We start from the raw sequence: 19560 nt of genomic DNA on the forward strand, positions 1-19560 counted from the left end.
TTATTTTTAAGCGCTGCGCTTGTAGCAGCAGGAGTGCAGAGTTGACTTCAACAGGGTGAGCTCTGCCTGAGGGGCTGCTCAGGGGCCAGTCCAGCCCAGAGGCTACAGGGGGGTCGGGGTGGCCCTCACGGATGGGCCGTTGTCCTGTCAGGCTTGTTCTCCTCTCCTGGTGTAGCCGGTCAAGGCGGCAGTTCCTTTCTGTGGTGAACCCCTCACGCCCACCTGTTTTTTGGAGCGGTGGACTGATTATTCTCTCTTCTGAAAAGTATTAATGCTTCAGGTGTTTTCATGCATTGGTCTGTAACTGTCTTTTCCAGTTAACTCTGTGTGGGCAACCTGTACCTGCTCAGGGCTACACAGGGTACAGAAAAACATTTACTACCGATCTTCTTCAACTGATCAAGTATGACGTTCCGCGTGGGATTCTCCTGTGGGTCGGCTCTTACAATCCTCTCAGTAATGTATTTTCTCCTTTACGTCCTTCCACAGGGCAGCTTTGCCCGAGGTGAATCCGTGACTGCCAGCGCGCTGTTTTCCCTCCCATTTTTCGGGTTCGCCGTGGGTGGGAGGCTGCTCCCCGGAAGGAGTCGCCGACAAGCAGCAGCCTCCCCCAGGGCTCGAGGCGGGGGCTGCCGGCCTAACCAGCCTTCGGGCTCCGGCCGCGCTAGCACCGCCGCCCCGAGCCGAGCCGGGCCGGGCCAGGCCCCGCTCCGGCCGCGCTGCCCGCGCCGCCGCCCTGCTTCGCGTTGGCCGCCGGTTGGCCGCCGCCGCGGCCCCGCCCCCCGGAAGCAGCTGGCCGCGCTGCCGGCGGCGGGCTGGGGCGCTCCGCCATGGCCGCCGAACCACGGGCTCCTGCCGGGCACCGCGCCGCGCCGCCTCGGCGCCCGCCTCGCTGAGCCCTTCCGCTCCCTTCCGCCCCGCAGTCCGCCATGGGCTCGCTGTTCCGCGGCGAGCCGATGTGCCTGGCGCAGCTCTTCCTCCAGAGCGGCTCGGCCTACGAGTGCCTCAGCGAGGTGGGCGAGCGTGGCCTGGCCGAGTTCCGAGACGTGAGTAGCGGCGACGGGGCCCGGGCGCCCGGCGGGGCTTTCTGGGAGAACGGGGAAGGTGAAAGGACCCCGAGGGGGCCCGCCGGGCCGGGCCAGGTCGGGTAGGGTAGTTGCCGTCGCGAAGGTGTAGGTTTCATTGCGATGGTGCGGTGTAAAAGACTCCAGGCTGCTTCCCTTCCTTCTTTCCCCGACTCCGGCTTGCAGATGTATGGCGAATACTTAGATCGGGTTGGTGTGAAAGGGAGGTTGGGCGATGGAAAGTTGGTGTGGAGCCCCAGCCTCCCTGAGACTCTGTGGAAGGGTGTTTTGGGATGACTGTATCCTACTTCTCTCACAGAATTAGTTTAAACTTGGGGTTTTTTAGCAGTAGGATCCCGTGCATTACCCATCTGAAGCCACACTGACTTTAGTCTGAGTGTGTGTGCACAGCTAATAGATATGCCCACCCTGTTGACTGATTGATAGAAACGTCTTAGGTGTTCTGTAGGCTTATTTCTTCAACATCACAGACTGCTGGTTTGTAAAACATGTCTGTTCCTGGAGGAGCAATTCACCTTGGAGGAAACTACATGCCTGACTAATACAAAATTGGGTCGCGTAATAATTAAACTTGTTTCTGTATTGTCTCACAGTAATTATATGATCTTTGCTTGCTGTCTGAGACTTTAGAATTTCTTCCAAGTATTCTTCAGTAATATACATTGCAGAATCTTTGCAAGGAAAGCTGGGAGAACTTAGATTAACAACTACTTAGTAAATACGGCAGGTGGAAGGAGACAAATCTGTAAGAATCATTACATGGGTGTTATGTTTAACATGTTGATGCCGTTCCAGGTATCTGACACGCCATTTATTCCAGAAATAACATATTAGTGGGTCTGATTTAAAAGCTGAATAAGGAGTCAGAGACATTGCACATTCATAATATGGGGATGTATGTAAAAAGATTCATTTGAAACTTAAGATTTGAAATAGATTCTGTGGAAATCCATCACAAAAATTTGCTTGTAGAAAGGTTTGTTTGTTAATTTGAAGTCCTTAAGCAGTATTTTAAAACTGTAGAAATAAGATCAGGAATGGTTTCTCTAGTAGACCTAGTTATTTTGTTATTTGAGTAAAACTAGCAAAAAGCATTGATAATTCTGCTTTAATAAAATCTTGCGATTTGAAGACTTCTTAATCTTTTTAGATTTTTTTACCTTCCTAGCCAAAAACCACTTTGTAGAAAGAGAGCACGTAGAATACAAGCAAAATTGTCTCCATGAAGTCACAGAAATAGCTGTGGTTTTTTTAGGGATGGTTGCTGTTTTAAATACCTAATAAGCATTTTGTCCTTCTTCTTCAGCTGAACCCAAATGTAAGTGTATTTCAGAGAAAATTTGTGAATGAAGTAAAGAAGTGTGAAGAAATGGAAAGAATACTTGGTGAGCTTTATTTTCATGTCTGCCCTTTCTCGTCTGTGGCATTATTAAAGCTTACATTGCTAGAGTGGGACTACAGTGAAGGTTTCAGCTACAGGGTTTTTTAATCTTCCTGGTCTTGTATGATCTGAATGCTGTAGAATCTTACAAAACTTTCATATATATGAAAAAATACACATACGTATATATGTAGAGTCTTTATGTAGTTTTTTGGAGCCAGAGATGACTTGACTGTAGCACTGAATTGGGTGAGAACTTACAGATATATTCTTTGATTTGTGTTGATATGCTGCATCAGTTTTGAGTGTATCACAGAATTGTTCAGGTTGGAAGGGACGTCTTGAGATCACCTAGTCAACCTCCAGCTCAAGCAGGGGCGGCTAGAGCTGGTTGTCCAGGACTGTGTCTGGTGGGATTTTGAATATGGAGACTCTGCAGCCTCTCTGGGCAATCTGTTCCAGTGTTTTACCTTTGATCTCTGGTTCTCAGTTTTGTGAGCCTTAAAATTTTCTTACACTACAACACATATGTGCTAAATGTAGGTTGGTTTTTCTTTTAAGCTCAGAGGTGAAGAAGAGTTGCTAATGTGTTGCTGATAAATAGTTGAGACCATTTCAGTATTGACTGCTTAAAACTCTGCGAGGAAAATGGAAACTTTTGACTATAAGATAAATGCTGTTTTTCATGTTATATAATTCAATACTGTTGAACTTCCAAGCACCCTCAAAAATATCTCAAGTTATTAACAATTGTATTCACACGGTAGTTAATGAATAGAGAAGGGTATGCAGAGCATTACAACCAGGATGCAGATTTCTTCAGTGTATCCTGTGGAAAAGTTACTGTTGAAGGATTCTTTTATTGGAAGCTCTCATTAGAGGCATGTGCTGGTCATGCCAAACCATCCCAGCAGCTATTTCAGCAATCTCCCTGCCCAGCGTGAGATGCATTTGTTGTCAAGGTTGCTTAAGCCGCCTTGTTTGAACACTTTTTATTCCAAACATGGGTCAATGAGCGGAACGTCATTTTTTGGCAGATGGTGCGTTTAGCAGAAAGTGGTATCTTGCAGCAGCAAAGAGATACTATGAAACGTTAAAAGCTTCTTAAGAAGTACTTGTGGTTGGAAAATTTCAGTCAGAGGACTCTGAAGATAGCTTATTTCTGCAAACTTCCAAGACAGAAAAGTTCTGTGTATTTGTTCCTAGCACTCCATTAACCCCTCTTTTTTGAAGACTCTAGTGTGTGTGTTGTTGCTAAAATAAATGAATAAAATAGCTAGGGCCTGATGCTGCAGTGTGATCAGCACCATCAATAACAGCTGAAGGTCAACCATGCAGCATTCTAGGAAAGTATAAGGAAATACCATTTCCTTTATGATTCTGTTTTTCTTCTTACTCCAGGGTATTTAGTACAAGAAATTAAAAAGGCGGATATTCCACTTCCTGAGGGAGATGTTGCTCCTCCTGCCCCCTTGCTGAAACACATTTTAGAAATCCAGGTAACTTTTCCACATAACAGATACCAAAAATGTAGCTCTGGATCTTGGAACTTTAATTCAAACTTAATTACTTGCTATCTTATTACCTGTGACTTAAGTTATAGGTGTGGAGGGGAGGGGCGGAAGCATTTGCTTTTGGTTTTGTCCAGTTTTTTTTCTTTCCACCAGTGTTACTTCAAAGATTGTCAGTGAGGATTTGATATTAACACAAAATTCCTGTGAAAGGGTCAAAGCTAACTCGCGGGGTTTGCAGTCGTCTGGTTTATTTTGAAGGATTGGCATATTACACTGTTCCAGGCAAATTGTTACCTGTAGATGTAGTCCTTCAGCTTCATTTATTGCTTTGGGCCTTACCTAAGGCTCTTTTCATGTATCCAAAATTTCCAGGGTGTGTGGGAGTTTTATATGCCCAAGGCTCTGCAGGTTCCAGTGCTGGTTGCATAGCAAAACATGGTGCTATTTTCTCTGAATGCTTTTTCTGGTATTACGTTAGAAGTAGAAGCTTGTAAAATGCAGATATAATTTTGAATGACATTCTGTTTTGCTGTAATTCTATTAATAGAATAGGTAAGTGTCTTGCACCCTGTACTATCTGAAGTTTTCATTCCAAGTCTGCATTACTTAGCTCGGACACAAATTAGGGTCAGAACAGCAGACTTAACAGATGCCAGTGGAGGATCAGCTGTACTCAGCACAAAGCAGTCTTTGGCAGACTGAGGAATAAAACCTATGGAGCTTAAGTTAATTAAGAAATTGGGAAATTCCCATCATTGCAGCAAATTAACCTGTGCTTAAAATTCATCCTCCCCTGATTTCCAAAACAGTGTAACTGATTCTATGTCATTTTTTCTCCATGTCTTAGGAACAGTTGCAGAAGCTGGAGACAGAATTGAGGGAAGTAACTAAAAACAAAGAAAAGTTGAGGAAAAACCTGCTTGAACTGACAGAATACACATGCATGTTAGAGGTCACGCAAAGATTTGTCAGGAGAACAGCTGAGGTACTGCTTATGTTATTTGGCGAGGATTGTGTATCATGTGGCATTTTGGTTGTATAGTCTTGTTAGTTCTAGTTAAGTGCATGACTTGGTGTCGGGCTTTGCAGCACTGTACGTTGTTCATTATTATTTGCACTCAGTACCTAGAGAACCTGTGGGGCAAGCTGTTGTGCTAGGCTGTGTTCATATACATAGCAAAACGCAGCCCTGAATTTAGAGGAGCTTTGCGATTTCTATGTTGAATTGTTTGAATGTGATTGCTGATGCCAACTGAGAATGAAGGAGTATTGGTGTTATTTTGATGCATAAATTGTGCTAAGAAATTTACCATGTAACCTTTGCAACACTGACTATAATTGCTAAGAGTAGTATGCTTTAGATCCCAAGATCTTTCTGTTGTCTGAATTGAAAACAGGAGTTTTACGTTTTTATTGAAATAATTTACTTAATTAGCTTTTCTTCTTTAGAATAATAAATGAATGAAAATATTTTTTTCTGAAAGCTATGAATGGTCTTTCTTTTATTTGCTAGTATGAATCCCATTTACATGCAAATTATGAAGAATTTCCATCTGTGGAAAATGAGCCATTAGTGGATTACAACTGTATGCACAGGCTGGGTGCCAAGCTGGGGTAGGTATGGTTCAGTCCACGTATGGCAGGTTGTTAGTATGTACTGTTTCAAAACTGCTTGATGAGCTGCTGTAAATAATGGGCTGTTTTCTTAAAAGATGGAATGTAGTGTGACTGTAGTGGTTTCAGATGAGCCAAACAGTTTTAGACAGGGTAGGAGTCTGACCCAAATGTACCTTTGTAACAAAATCGGATTATCTGAAGAGATAAGTAGGACAATACCAAAAAAACTGTCACAAAACTTCCATCAAACCAAGTACGTGTGTTAAAGAAAATATGTAAATGCTCTAAATCAGTACTTTCTTCTATGGTTCAAACAGTGTTTCTAGGATAAATACATAGTGTTTTAATCACCTGGCAGTGTTAGTTGTAAATGTAACATTATTAATGGTATTGCCTACTTGCCTTTAAAATGATTTATGGATACTCTTATCTACAACACCATTATGGGAGGGTATCCTACCAAGAAAAAATTAAGAACCTTACTATCACAGAAAGAATGTCAAATACAATTCTAGTTATGTGCTCAGGCCTACAGTCTGTTTTCCAAATAGAAATTGCGTTTCTATTTTATATACCAGTTACTTCCCGTTTAGGGTGATGCTTCCTTCTCTGGAGATGGCAGATGTTAAATTATTGTGGCTATGTGATCCTGAGTGATGATCTACTCTGAGTTTTTAATATTTTCTTGTGGATTTTAGCTTATTTTTCAAATTTTTCTATTTCCGTAGATTCATATCTGGGTTAGTTCACATAGCAAAAGTTGAAGCATTTGAAAAAATGCTGTGGAGAGTCTGTAAAGGATATACTATTCTTACATATGCAGAGTTGGATGAATGTCTGGAAGATCCAGATACAGTGAGTAAACATTGTAACTATCAGTTTATTTTGTTCTGTAGTTTTCAGAAAACTTGGAAGAATTGCTGCTGCTGTCTGCAGTGAATGTAGATGATTTCCCAGTGTCCTTGGAGGGAAAACTATTTTAAAGTACTTGTAAGACTTTAAGATTAGGGATCTTGATGCCACCATAACTATAGGAGTGGCAATTAATCTATCATGGTTCAGCTTGACAAGTGCAGAACTTTATTGTGGAATAGTAGTGACTTTATGATTGCCTACCTTGATCAAAATATGTGGCATAAATGGCTGCTTGGATACTTATTAACTAAGTCTGTACAGTGTATTACCTTTTAATAGTCATTGTATTTGTTCGTTCAGTTAGTTAAGGGAAAAAAAAAATTCTGGAGTACAGTTGGTCTTCTATGAAGTTTTTTCTCTGAACTTATAAAATTCACTTTTTGTAAATCAGCAATTGTGGCTGCCTAATCTGTGACTTTCAAATTTTGCTTCGATTCTAATTTGTAACATTTTAATTTTTTAAGAGTTTTTTTGTTACTAATAGTTCTGAGATGGTAAATTAAAATATCTCTTATTTCCCCTGAAAACTTTTTCTGTTTTTCTCTAATATACCAAAAAAAGGAGAGATATTGGCACACTTGAATTTTATTTTTTGATCTTCACTAAAATGGTGGAAGGTTAGTACTACTAGCACAGCTTTTTCTAGTTATTCAGATTTGTTATTTTGCTCTATAATTATATCACAGTGGAATTGTTGGTTAAAAACAAACTTCATGAACATAACTTTTTTGGTTTTTTAGGGCGAAACCACAAAATGGTTTGTTTTTTTAGTTTCTTATTGGGGTGAACAAATTGGCCAGAAAGTTAAGAAGATTTGTGACTGGTAAGAAGTAAAACTAATGCATCTAATTTCTTTATACCTGGGTTATTTTCTTTTTAGTTTTCCCTCTGCTCCTCTTCTTTCTAAGTGTGGATTTTTAGGCAAGGTTTTTTGAAGTTAAATTTGTTCTTCCCCCAGTTGCATCTAGCTTTATAATTATGCAATATGCAAATAAATGTATGAGTCATTTTGTCTGCAGTCCTTATTAAGTACAGGTAAAATACTGACTCTCTCAGTTAAATCTGTTCCATGGTTATTAAATGGTGTGTTGGAGATTTGACAAGGGCATGGGGTTGTGTGGTTTGTTTTGGCTTAGTTTGGTTATTTAACACAAACTTCTGTTTTTCTGTAGCTATCACTGTCATGTGTATCCCTATCCAAATAATATGGAGGAGCGCAAGGCAGTTGTTGAAGGTCTAAATGTTCGTATTCAGGATCTTCATACTGTGAGTAAATAACAGTATTCCCTTTGCTGTAGTTACTGCACCATAGGAAATCATTTGACAAATCACAGCATGAAATACATGAATATGTTTCTAAAATACATACAGCTTTGGATCTGAACAGGATGGTATGTCATGTCCCCGGTCTTGTGTTGCATGATTCTGTTAAACTTCAGGGCACTTGGCATTGCCTTCTGTTTTAAGCAGTGGTTAGTGTGCACTCCTACAAATGTGATCTGGCATTGGACAAATACTAGGTGCTTTTACTGTGGTTAACATAACCACTGTTACATTTTCAATGAAATCGTTTTGTTTTTTTCTTGGACAAAGGTGCTGCATAAAACTGAGGATTACTTGCGCCAAGTCTTGTGTAAAGCATCTGAATCCATCTATACGTGGGTTATCCAAGTGAAGAAGATGAAAGCCATTTATCATGTACTCAACCTGTGCAGTTTTGATGTCACAAATAAATGTTTAATTGCTGAGGTTTGGTGTCCAGTGGCTGATCTGCAGAATTTGCGCCATGCATTGGAGGAAGGTTCAGTAAGTCAGCTGAATGCTCACTGATGTTAAAACTTTTGTCTTGAACTAACTACAGTTAAGGAAAGAAAATAATTATTTAAAATAGGCTAAAAGTAGGCACAGGCAAGGTTTGGGTCTCTATGAACTTATATCAAACAATTTCTTTATAAGCAGAGCCTTTATTTAGTGTTGTGTGTGATGATATTTTTGGGTTTGGTTTTTTTCTTTTTTCTTTTTTTTTTTTTTTTTTTTTTCCCTTCTCGACTAACTTCTGTTTTGGACCCAAGTCTGATTGGGCTCACAATGCTATTTGCAGTCAAGTAGAGGTTGCTGATTCCCTTGTGTTAGTTGAGTGCAGCTCCGTCTTTCTGTTTTATAAGAGAGCATTTTTAGTAACAAATCTTTGTTTTATAATACTGACTGATGAGTCTTGTCTGATATTTCATATAAAGTAAGGATTAGAACACTGTACATAATCAGTGTTTTTAGAGGAACAGATAAATGTAACTTTTTTTTTTAAGAAAGCACAAAGGGGTAAATATTAAACTTGGGGCTTAATCTAGGAATGTTTCGGGATCAGTCAAACTGCTGATAGAGGAAATGTTTTCACTTTGGTTAGATTAAGCATCAACTGAGTTTTTATATAAATGTATCTTCTTTCTGTCTGTAATTAGAGGAAGAGTGGAGCTACAATTTCTTCATTCATGAATACCATTCCAACAACACAACCTCCTCCAACTTTGATACGTACCAATAAATTCACCTCAGGGTTCCAAAACATTGTTGATGCTTATGGAGTTGGAAACTATGGGGAAGTTAATCCAGGTTGGTCCTTCTGAAATCTGAAGAGTGAGCTGTGCTGTTGTTACTGCTTGCCTTGTTATGTGTTTAAATACCTTGCTGAATTGGACACTAGTAAAGGCAAAATGGTGACAACCATACTGCTTATTAGTAGCTGTTTTAAAATTTCAGTAGCTCATCGAAAGTACAAATGGTGCTCCAAGCAGTAAGATGGGATTTGATTTTGCGGAGTTATTTTAGAATTAAAGATGCTGATAAGAGCTGTATAATGTTTCTTTATATGTTATACCTTGGATAAGATATTTAGGAGAAAAAAGAAAACTTTGGAACTGGCTATTGATCTTACTGAAGCACGGAGTTCATCACTTGAAAAAATCCAGCTTATGGTATAGCCCAGTTAGTTTAATGTCCTTACGTATTTTTGTAGCTACGTTGACTATGTCATGCTGTACAGGAGAATGTACATTATAATACAGAGACAAAACAGACATGGAGGAAGAACTGGGGGGGGTGTGTGTGTGTGTGTTTATTTATTTTAATTTCCTGGGCTTATATTATTATCCTCAGAATTGTCAGCTAATGCTCAACTGTGGAGTTGTCATTACTAAGGGATACACAAAAGCAAGGTTTAAATTGAGTTTAAATTTATAGTGTGGGGGAAAGGTCTCTTAGTAGGGGGTGAAATGTCTTTCAAACTTAAAGCTGAAAATTGTTTAAGAGGTTAAAGTAGGTGAATTGCTTAGGCTTAATTCAGATAGTAACATCATGTGTTGTGCTGTGTGCCTGAAATCTGTTATGTTGTCATTTCAGCTCTCTATACCATCATCACTTTTCCCTTCTTGTTTGCTGTTATGTTTGGAGACTTTGGGCACGGTCTACTAATGTTCATATTTGCACTCCTGACAATACTGTATGAAAACCACCCTAGATTACAGAGATCACAAGATGAGGTAAAAGGAATTACAAATAATTTAGTCCCCATCCAGCAAGATAACTTCAATTGAATAGTTATTATGTTTCTGAAAAGTACTGTTTATTGCACATGTATTAGACTACATTTTTTTTCCTTTGTTTCAGGATGTTCTGTGTTTAAAGTTGCCATATTCCTCGAGATTAATGTGGTATCTTAACAAACTATTCACTTTTTTTGAAAGGGCAGAAATAATCAAGTTTGAATGAAATACTGACAAAAATTAGTTGATTCTGATGGGCTTGTCTTTCCTTCTGCTAGAGCTACTTAGTGATGTGTGTATTTTACAGAATGTGGTTACAGTGACTAATGTGAGGAGAAAATGATTTTTCAAATTCCACCTTCTTTTATTGTTTCTGAAAAGGGAGTTGTAGGTTGAAATTTACTAAACTTAATTTTAACTAATTTTTTAATCATATGGGGTTAGAATGCAGGAATACCTGCATCTCTCATTAGAATTATATTTAATTAAGAATGGCTTCAAATGTCTGACTTCCTGAAAACTAGTCCCGGGAAGGAAACTTGGCTTAAAAAGACTATTTGTTAGTGTAATGATGCCAATGAGAAAAGTCTCAGTTTGTGTTGCAGGAGCTTGCATGAGGGCTTCAAATCTCTGTGTTCAATTTAAACCACAATTGTCTTTCAGAATGTACTTGTTGCTGCTAGCTCTGTTTCCTAATGCATATAAACATTTGCATATAAATACTAGACATAAAGTTGTGAATGTGGGGAGATGAATTGCACTCGTTTGGTGACTGACATTTATAAATTGCATATTCGTGTGCTTAAAGCAAAATTCTCTGTGTTACATCTTGGTTGGCCTTAGGTTTCTTCATATTCCTTAATGACTATTCGCAATAGTTTTTAGTTTTTAGAAGTCTTTGTATGACCAGAAATGTGTTTCTCTTAAAAATGTGTAGGTAATGATTGTTCACATAGCAGGTGATGTTCTCTATTTTTTCTTTTTTCCAATACTTACAGATAATGAAAATGTTATTTGAAGGCCGATATGTTATTTTATTAATGGGTCTGTTTTCTGTATACACTGGATTGATCTATAATGACTGTTTTTCAAAGTCGCTAAATATATTTGGTTCTGGATGGAATGTTTCAGCAATGTTTGAACAGAAGGTTTGGCGGTGAGTAGCATGCCTCTGCTATACCATTAAAACAAAATTGCACTTCCTGGAACAGTTTAACCCTTTTGCTCACCCATTTTAACTGTCCTTTTATTGAGAGTAGTAAGTAAATGTAGTGAAATCTAGCAAAATTTAGCTGTTAAGGTAGCAAGTGCTAGTGCACTAAGGACTAAGTGTTACGTCTATGCTTAGAATAAAAAAGGCAGTAATAGTTATTTAAAAACAAAAAATCAAATTGCGCATTACCTTAAATTGGGAAATCCACAGAGAACACAATTTCTTGCAAAACTGCTATTAGAATATGATTATATTTAATTCCGTCAATTTTATCAGGTTAATCTCGTATTTATCAGTGCTGCTTTACTGAATTTACATGTCTTCAGTCACCTGCAATGTTTGCTAGAATATTATCATCTGGTATAGATGACAGTCAGTCTTCTGGAACAAATTCTGTTACAATACCCTAATGCTATATGCTAGCTAATAACTTTCAGTGATTAAAAACTGCATAGTATCTTTTTATTGGTAGTAAGAACTTGCACCTAATTTTATGAGGTGATATTTCTAGCGTTTATTCAGTCTCTAAACTTTTTTAGGTGTGTTTTGTATCTCTCTTTTTGTGGTCTCACAAAGGTGTTCGTATGAATGGCTGGAGACTTCAGTAGTATTGTAAAATCCTAACAGAAGGCACTAGGACTTTGTCTTGTCGTGTATTCTTTTTATTCATAGAAAGTGCATTGCCTCCTGTGTTAAGGTTTGTTTTTATGCTAATGGTTTTAGTTTGTCTCCATTTACTATATTTTCCAGGAGAGGTTTCTGAGTATGAATATATGCATGTATATATATGTATCAGATTCTGAGAGGGATAGAAAACACAGGGCTAGTTTTGGAGAAATTTGTCCTAGGTCATGCTTCTGGAATGAACACCCAAGCAGCATTAGCATCTGCTGTAAAGAAATTAACAGTTAATGAAATAAATTAATTACCTAGCAACCATTAGTCTCTGCACAGCTTTTCTTGATAGTAAAAAAAAAAAAAGAAAAAAGTAGGCTATGTGAATTGTCAAACCTACTTTTTCACGAAGTGGGATAACCTAAGTTTTTTTGAGGTGTCATGGCCCTTTGGTATTTAAATGTTCACAGCTTGCATCTCATTTTGCCTCAAGAACAGGAAGTGGCTTAAAATAGTAGAGTCAAAACTACTGACTTTGGTTAAAATGTGAACAGGTTGTGAGTGCTGTGTTAATTAAAAACTGTATGAAGTTAGAGTGGAAACTCATCCAAATGCAAAAGGGAAAAGAGGTATCAATTATTCTTTGGGTGTTTGTTAGTGAATTTTATATAAAAGCAAATTATGAGCTTTTTAAATGAAACTTTCCATTCTAGAGAATGAGGAATAAAATCCAGAAACTTTCCTTTCAAAGTCAGTTAGTGCGAATTAAGCCCAGATTGTGAGTTTCTAGTTTTTTGGGGGGTTTTTTTGCTATTGTTTTTTCCCAGGCCCTTTGTGCTTAGAAATCCTTTTATTCATTTGAAGTCTGACAGTGGGTGAGCTAGTCCTGTAAAGGAAAGCAGGAGCGGTGTCCTGCAGAACTGAAAGTATATGTTGTCACTGTTTAAACAATGTCAGATCTGATTGTGTTTTTCTTTCTCTGCAGTCCTGAGGATCTGAAGTCTAATAAATTTTTAACACTGGATCCAAATGTTACTGGTGTATACAATGGAGCTTATCCCTTTGGAATTGATCCGGTTAGTTTTATTATTTTAAATTATCCATTTGTAAATTAGATTTTCATGTGCGTATTAGGAAGATAAATCTTACTATGGAAAAAATACATTCCTGCTTGCATTCTCAATTCAAAAAGAGCTTTTCCCTTAATGAGTCAAAGAAAGACTTAACTATCTTCATGAAACTCGAATTTCAGTTGTGATCCCCGTTTGAGGTAGAATTCTGGTCTCCAATAGAGAAAGGATACTGTTTTATTCCTTCTGTTACACTATTCTTTAATACTGGTTTTGTCTTCTCTTCTTTAGATATGGAACTTGGCAAGCAACCGTCTCAGTTTTTTAAATTCTTTCAAAATGAAAATGTCTGTGATTTTTGGAGTGACTCACATGACATTTGGAGTTGTATTGGGGGTATTTAACCACTTGTAAGTACAAGAAGTTAAGATGATATTAACATTATAGTTTTTGTCAAGTCTTGAATTATAACAGTTAATCTGTTATAGATCTGTTAAAGAAACTGGAACAATTTTTTAAAAATACAATAATAGTAATTGTGAAAACTGTTCTTAAAAAAAGGCAGTAACAGAGAGGTCTTCCTTCACAGAAATGAGATGATGGATCAGTACTATGCCAAAAAATCTGAGGACATCGATTAATACAAGATTTTATTTCGCTTGTTGCCAAATAGAGATACATGCCTCTTACGGTCTTGATTTCCACTGACATAGCTGATTAAAATTTCACTGAATATGAAGAAATCAGTTCTGGATTGTAATTTCAGTCTTGTTGTTTAAAAGTGCTGGGTAATGTTCTGCTTTATTGAAATTATGTTTGGGTCATGTATTTATCTTGATCTTTCTTTGTAAAACTTATTTTTCATTTTTTTTCCCCATTTTTATCTTTTAGGCATTTCAAGAAGAAATATAATATTTATTTGGTTTTTCTTCCTGAACTTTTATTCATGATGTGCATCTTTGGCTACCTTGTGTTTATGATCTTCTTTAAATGGTTAGCATACTCTGCAGAGGACTCTACATCTGCTCCTAGTATTCTGATTCAATTTATTAACATGTTCCTGTTTCCTGGTGGTGAAACAGAGGTCTTCTACACCGGACAGGTTAGTGGTGTTCTTACAAGCTTCTGAAGATCCTGTTGTTCCCTAGGCAGATAACACTTTACCAGTCATGAAAGGCTGATGGCTGAGTGTTCCCCTAGGAAGGGGAACGTATCAGACTAAGGGGAAATTGAATAAACATTATGATTAAATAACATATTTACTCTTTAATTGGTTGTAAGATTTTACATAGTGACTTGTGAAAATACCTGTTTCTAGAACAAAATCTCCCAGGTTAAAGTTAAGGCTAGAGAACAGTGTCTCATGCTTGTAATTTTGATGCTTTCTGTGTGCTGTAAATAATCTTACTAAATTGAATATCAGTAATGCCTTAATCTAGAACCCAGTCCTGAAGATGCTGGATGTCTGTAATCCAATTTAAGGGCCTGATTAAGTAAAATACTTATGTGCATGTTCAATTTGGACTACAGGCCTGCTGAAATCAGTAGTATTTTTCTTATGCTCAAACAGGCCTTTAAAGGAAAATGGGAAGGCTTTTCCTACTGTTGATTTTATGATCTAATCTAATTTTTTCTTTCTCCCTCAAACAGGTTGCTCTGCAGAGGTTTTTACTTAGTATTGCTTTTCTTTCTGTTCCTGTAATGCTTTTTGGTAAACCACTTTATTTGTATTGGCTGCACAGTGGAGGCCGAGGCATTAGAATGTACAGGGTAAGTATTGAGAGACAGTTGCACATTTCTTCAGTATAGAAGAATTCAGGTGGTGTCATATTGCATATAGAGTAATGTCCTTACTAGATATTTCTACTCAACTTGGAAAGTTTTTGATTGTAACACATAATGGTACTTTGACTCTAGCTCTCTTTTTGCCTTTGCCTGCAACTACTTTAAATAAATTTTAAAAGTGACACTGGCAGTCCACTTGAAGACACAATATGTTTCCATTTTATAGAGTGGCTACAAGCTAATTCGAAAAGAAAGTGAAGAAGAACTTTCTCTGCTGAGATGTCATGATGTAGAAGAAGGGAGCAGTCATTCAGACAGTGGGCACAGAGAGGGGGATGGAGAAGAGGTAATGTTTTTACTTAATCTCTAGTTTGTATAAGCAACTTAGAAGTGGAAAATCAGGAAGATAACCTGTACACTGAGTTCCTGGAAGTTTTCAAGAAAATCAGCTGAGCCTTTACAAAGACCTTGATGCCTGAATGCAATTTACTCATTTTTATTTGTTGCTATTTTATCATTATTTCTTGGTATATTCAGATTGCTACAGTAAACCTCAATCTGTCTCTAGTGGAGAACAGGAAGAGTGCTTTATTTGCATCTGTAGACTTTGCATCCAAGACTATTGGTTTTCTTAAATTGAAGAGTGGGATAAAAATCCTGGGTTTTGTATGGTTTTGTGGATTCTTAAAATTAAGGCAAGAGGACTACTGCCCAGCTTCCTGTTAGATTGATCTTGGATTTTCATCCAGACAAAAGTCTCTTTATGTCTGCAGATTACATCTTGTGATGAGGATTATTGCTAATGGGGGTTGGGAGACATGGGCGGCATTCTTAGTCCCCGGCTATTGCTGCTGTTTAGTTTGGGCAAATTTGTAAAGGTCTTGACTGATTCCACTGATTTCATGTGAATTGAAAGGCAAAAAATTGCTTCAGTTTCCCGTTGTGCAGACTGTGTATAGTACTTGCTTTGCTGGGGTAGTAGACTTTTGCTTCTTATGTATAGGAAATACAAGAATTGTTTGCTTAAATAAAATGTGTCATAGTTCCATGCAAAGTCAGTGTTGAAATTTGCAGTAACGTTAGTCTTGGAACTCTTTGTTAGCAACAAGTACATATATTTAGAATTTCCAGTATTAATGTAGTTATTTTTCTATTACTAGTGTTACTAATAATTAATCCTGCTTTTAAAGATGCAGAAATTGACATTGTAAACTTATGACCTCAGTAGAATGGGAATTAGAACCGTGGCTGGTTTTACTACTTAGAGTTTTCAAGTATTAAATTATGTTCCTTGTGGAAAACATAAAATTGCATTCATTTTTATTTATCGACAAAGTAATTGAGGAAACTAACTGGAAAACTATAGCATCTGATTTTTTTTTTTTTATGTTGTCTCTGTAATAAGGATATTAAACATAGCAGATCTTTTTTTACTTGATATGAAATCAATGTATTACCCTTTTGTGGAATTTTTCTTCCATGTATATTAAGATTTGCAGATGAATGTTTTTGTTCTCTCATGCTGTGCTATGTTGTTTCAATGGATACAATTTTTTTTTATATATTTTAGATTAATTTTGCAGATGTTTTTATGAATCAAGCAATTCATACCATTGAATACTGTCTAGGATGTATTTCTAATACAGCCTCATATCTGCGACTCTGGGCATTAAGTCTTGCTCATGCACGTAAGTGGGGGTTTTGTTGGTTGGTTGGGGTTTTTTTTCATCTGTCTTGATTTTTAATGTGGGCTAGAGGGAGGCTGGCCTGTTGAAGTGATACTACTATGAAATTATCTTTTTCTTAATATAAAAAGTTCCCTGTTTAAACTAATCACGATCTATGGAAAGTCTCCAAACTTAAAACTCTGACTTATTGTTTGGAATCTAGTAATTTTCTTCATTGATTGCTCTGTGTTGTAAAGAGGCTGATAATCTGAGCAGTGTTACCTCACATAATAGTGTATCAGTAGTCACAGTACCAATTCCTATTTTCTATTGAGTGACCAGTTTGGAAGGTATTTAGGCACTTGCTAATGGTGTCATGGTGTAAGATGTTACCATCAGTAGATCTTCTTTTGAAACTGAGATGTACCTTTAAGTATTTTGACGGGGGGGGGGGGGGGCAGGGGGAGGGTGCAACTAACTGGGGTGGGGGCTTGCTTATAGTTCCCATGTTCAGCAGATCCTATAGTAATGTTTAAACTAGAATACAGGTCGATTAGATTAGCTTGCTGGGTGAATGTATGCAGTATCAACATTAATTATGAAAAGTTTCTTTTAATAGAATTATCAGAAGTTCTATGGCAAATGGTGATGAGAGTGGGTCTTCGTGTGGATACAACGTATGGTGTCTTACTGCTAGTCCCTGTTCTAGCCTTTTTTGCTGTGCTAACAGTTTTTATTCTTTTGGTCATGGAGGGCCTTTCTGCTTTTCTCCATGCTATACGACTGCACTGGTAAGTTAATTGTTTCTTCATACCACTTTAGCGTATACTGGCTTGTTTAAGAGGAATTTTTGTGTCAAAATATTAGGTGCCTTGTTAAAAAGAAAAGTGTACAATTCAACAGCCTCATGATACTGTAATAGATTTATTTAATCTTATTAAATAAATGGCTTGTTAGTTGAATGAGATTGTTCCTCTGGAATATTTTCAGTAAATTCAAGTAGTACGTTGGCTTATGATGCATATTAACCTCAACCACGTTCAGAGTTGATTTTGGTGCAAACTATGAGTACGTTTAATTTGTAGTATTGCAGCCTTTCATACTGTGGAGTATTGGTAACATGGATAAGTATTTTCAATTTCAGTCAGGTTTTATCACTGAATGGCTTCAGTCTGTTTTATTTATTTGGTTCAACAGAACATTTGTGTTAGTGAGCAAAACTTTGCTAAAGTGGGGCTGCCAACCTTTAAGTATTTTAATCCTTTCCTAGGCTTAATATCACGAGCTCTGCACATGCGAGTGGATTCAGAGAATATTTAGTTTGAAACCTGATGAAATTTACAATATAAGAAAAGTCAGACATAGTATATAAACACGAGGCAGAGCTATATGCATTACAGGGTATTGTCCTCATGATACTATATATTTGCAAAACAATTAACTGCAACTAACTCAAAACCAAATTAGTAAGAAGTGAGAAATGAGCCATTACAGCACGATGTCAGTGTGTTTGGGTCTCTTGAGAAACATCAAATTTGCCTGGGTCTGTGATAGGAAGATTAAATAGCTGCACAGAAAGATTAAGTGACAGGATTAGGATTGGTTTTTTTCAGCCTCTTGTGTTGCACAGTTCTATCCCCTTGACAGCTGGTCATTTTGGATTAATATACAGATTCTGTTTCATTTTTTTTGTCTCATTTCAGGGTGGAATTTCAGAACAAATTCTACTCTGGTGGAGGATACAAGTTTACGCCTTTCTCTTTTAAGCACATTTCTTTACATTTTAATAAAGATGATATGGCATAGTTTGGTTGCTGTCAGCAGAAATGTTTGGAATTGTCTGCAAATAATCATGTGATTGGATCTCACCTGTGAAAGGTTTCTTGTAGGACAAGGTGTTCTTCACTGATTGCCTTATAATGCAGCCAAATAATTCTGTAATGTATACCTCCCATAGAAATACATAGCAGATCTGGAGCATCTTCTAAAGTATATAGATATAAAATGTACATTTTTATTGATAAACTAATGTTGTAAATTAATTTTATTCTTTAAAAAAAAAAACCAAAAAAGTCGTTACTGCTTGTCCTAAAACCCGTGTAGCCATTTTTTTTGTTGAGGCTGTTTATTTTCTTGAATGGTTACTTTTAAGTTATCTGAAAGACTTTTAATCATATTAAGCATTCATTACTAATCACATACTTAAGCCAGCTACCATCGCATGCACTTTGGGAACAATTCAGCAATGCGACAGAAGCAATGTATGTTTTCAGTATGTATTCCAGAAGGCTTATGAAATGTAAATTTATACACAGCAATGCACTGTGCTCTTTTTTGGCCATATTTAAAATTCCACCAAAAATGTTAACTGTTTATTCAGAGTTGTGCCCAGAGTTATTACTTCAATCTTTCAGAAGCCACAGTAATATTTAATGTTACGAAAGAAGGCAGGGTTAGAAGTGGAGACTGGAAGTATTAGCCACCTTCTTTCCCTGTAGTGAAGAGCTTTCTGCTATGTGCTGTTCTGCAAAGCGAGCTGTCTGCAGCCCAGCGCTTGCGGTGACTGTGGTGGGTAAAAGCCTCAGCGAAAGTCTTGCACTGTCTGGATGAGGACTCAAATAAAAGAATCAAACTGCCTACGAGAAATTTTTATCCCGGGTTCTGTTTTTACAGTGTGGTCCCATGCAGAGTTTCTACTCCTAGGAGTAACTTTTGCAGGGGGTGTGAAGAATTGGCCTCCATTGTTTTTTACGTTTGGCTGTAAGGACAGAAATACGGTGTTACTCATCTGATGTTGTGGAACTAAAGTTTATACCGCATAGGTGGATAAGGGGTCGTTGTTTCGTACTACTTTTTTGTATCAGTGTGAAAATGGGGATATTACCATATTGTTTTAACATCTGTGCCATAAGAACAGCATAAGTGTTAAATTTTGCACTTGTTTCCGAATAAAAAACCTCCTTTGCGCTGTTCAGAGCGGGCCCTTATGTTTGTACGTAGCCCTCTCCCTGCACCTGGCAACGCTGGAGAGGGACGGCCTGGCCTGCGGCCCCGCTCCCCTCCGCGGCACCCTCCACGCGGGAAGCCCTTGCCGGTCCCCCGTGTCCTCTCTGACTAAGGAGCTCCGCTTGTTTCCCGCCGAGACGGGCTCAGAGCCCG

At 37.8% G+C, this 19560-nt stretch overlaps 1 protein-coding gene across 1 annotated transcript; it reads left to right on the forward strand.

Annotated features, from left to right (window-relative positions):
• The first annotated feature begins 786 nt into the window (after nt 1-786).
• Nucleotides 787-19375, forward strand: ATP6V0A2 (ATPase H+ transporting V0 subunit a2). The gene is made up of 20 exons (XM_052797738.1): nt 787-1046; nt 2392-2470; nt 3868-3965; nt 4828-4965; nt 5494-5594; nt 6326-6452; nt 7253-7335; nt 7685-7778; nt 8106-8318; nt 8972-9122; nt 9909-10048; nt 11050-11207; nt 12865-12955; nt 13241-13359; nt 13841-14051; nt 14600-14719; nt 14961-15080; nt 16305-16422; nt 17021-17192; nt 18105-19375. The coding sequence occupies exons 1-20, from the start codon at nt 930-932 to the stop codon at nt 18205-18207; spliced, it is 2553 nt and encodes an 850-aa protein (XP_052653698.1). The 5' UTR covers nt 787-929; the 3' UTR covers nt 18208-19375.
• Nucleotides 19376-19560: the final 185 nt, after the last annotated feature.

Source organism: Harpia harpyja, chromosome 9, assembly GCF_026419915.1.
Source record: "Harpia harpyja isolate bHarHar1 chromosome 9, bHarHar1 primary haplotype, whole genome shotgun sequence".
Taxonomy (NCBI): Eukaryota; Metazoa; Chordata; class Aves; order Accipitriformes; family Accipitridae; genus Harpia; species Harpia harpyja.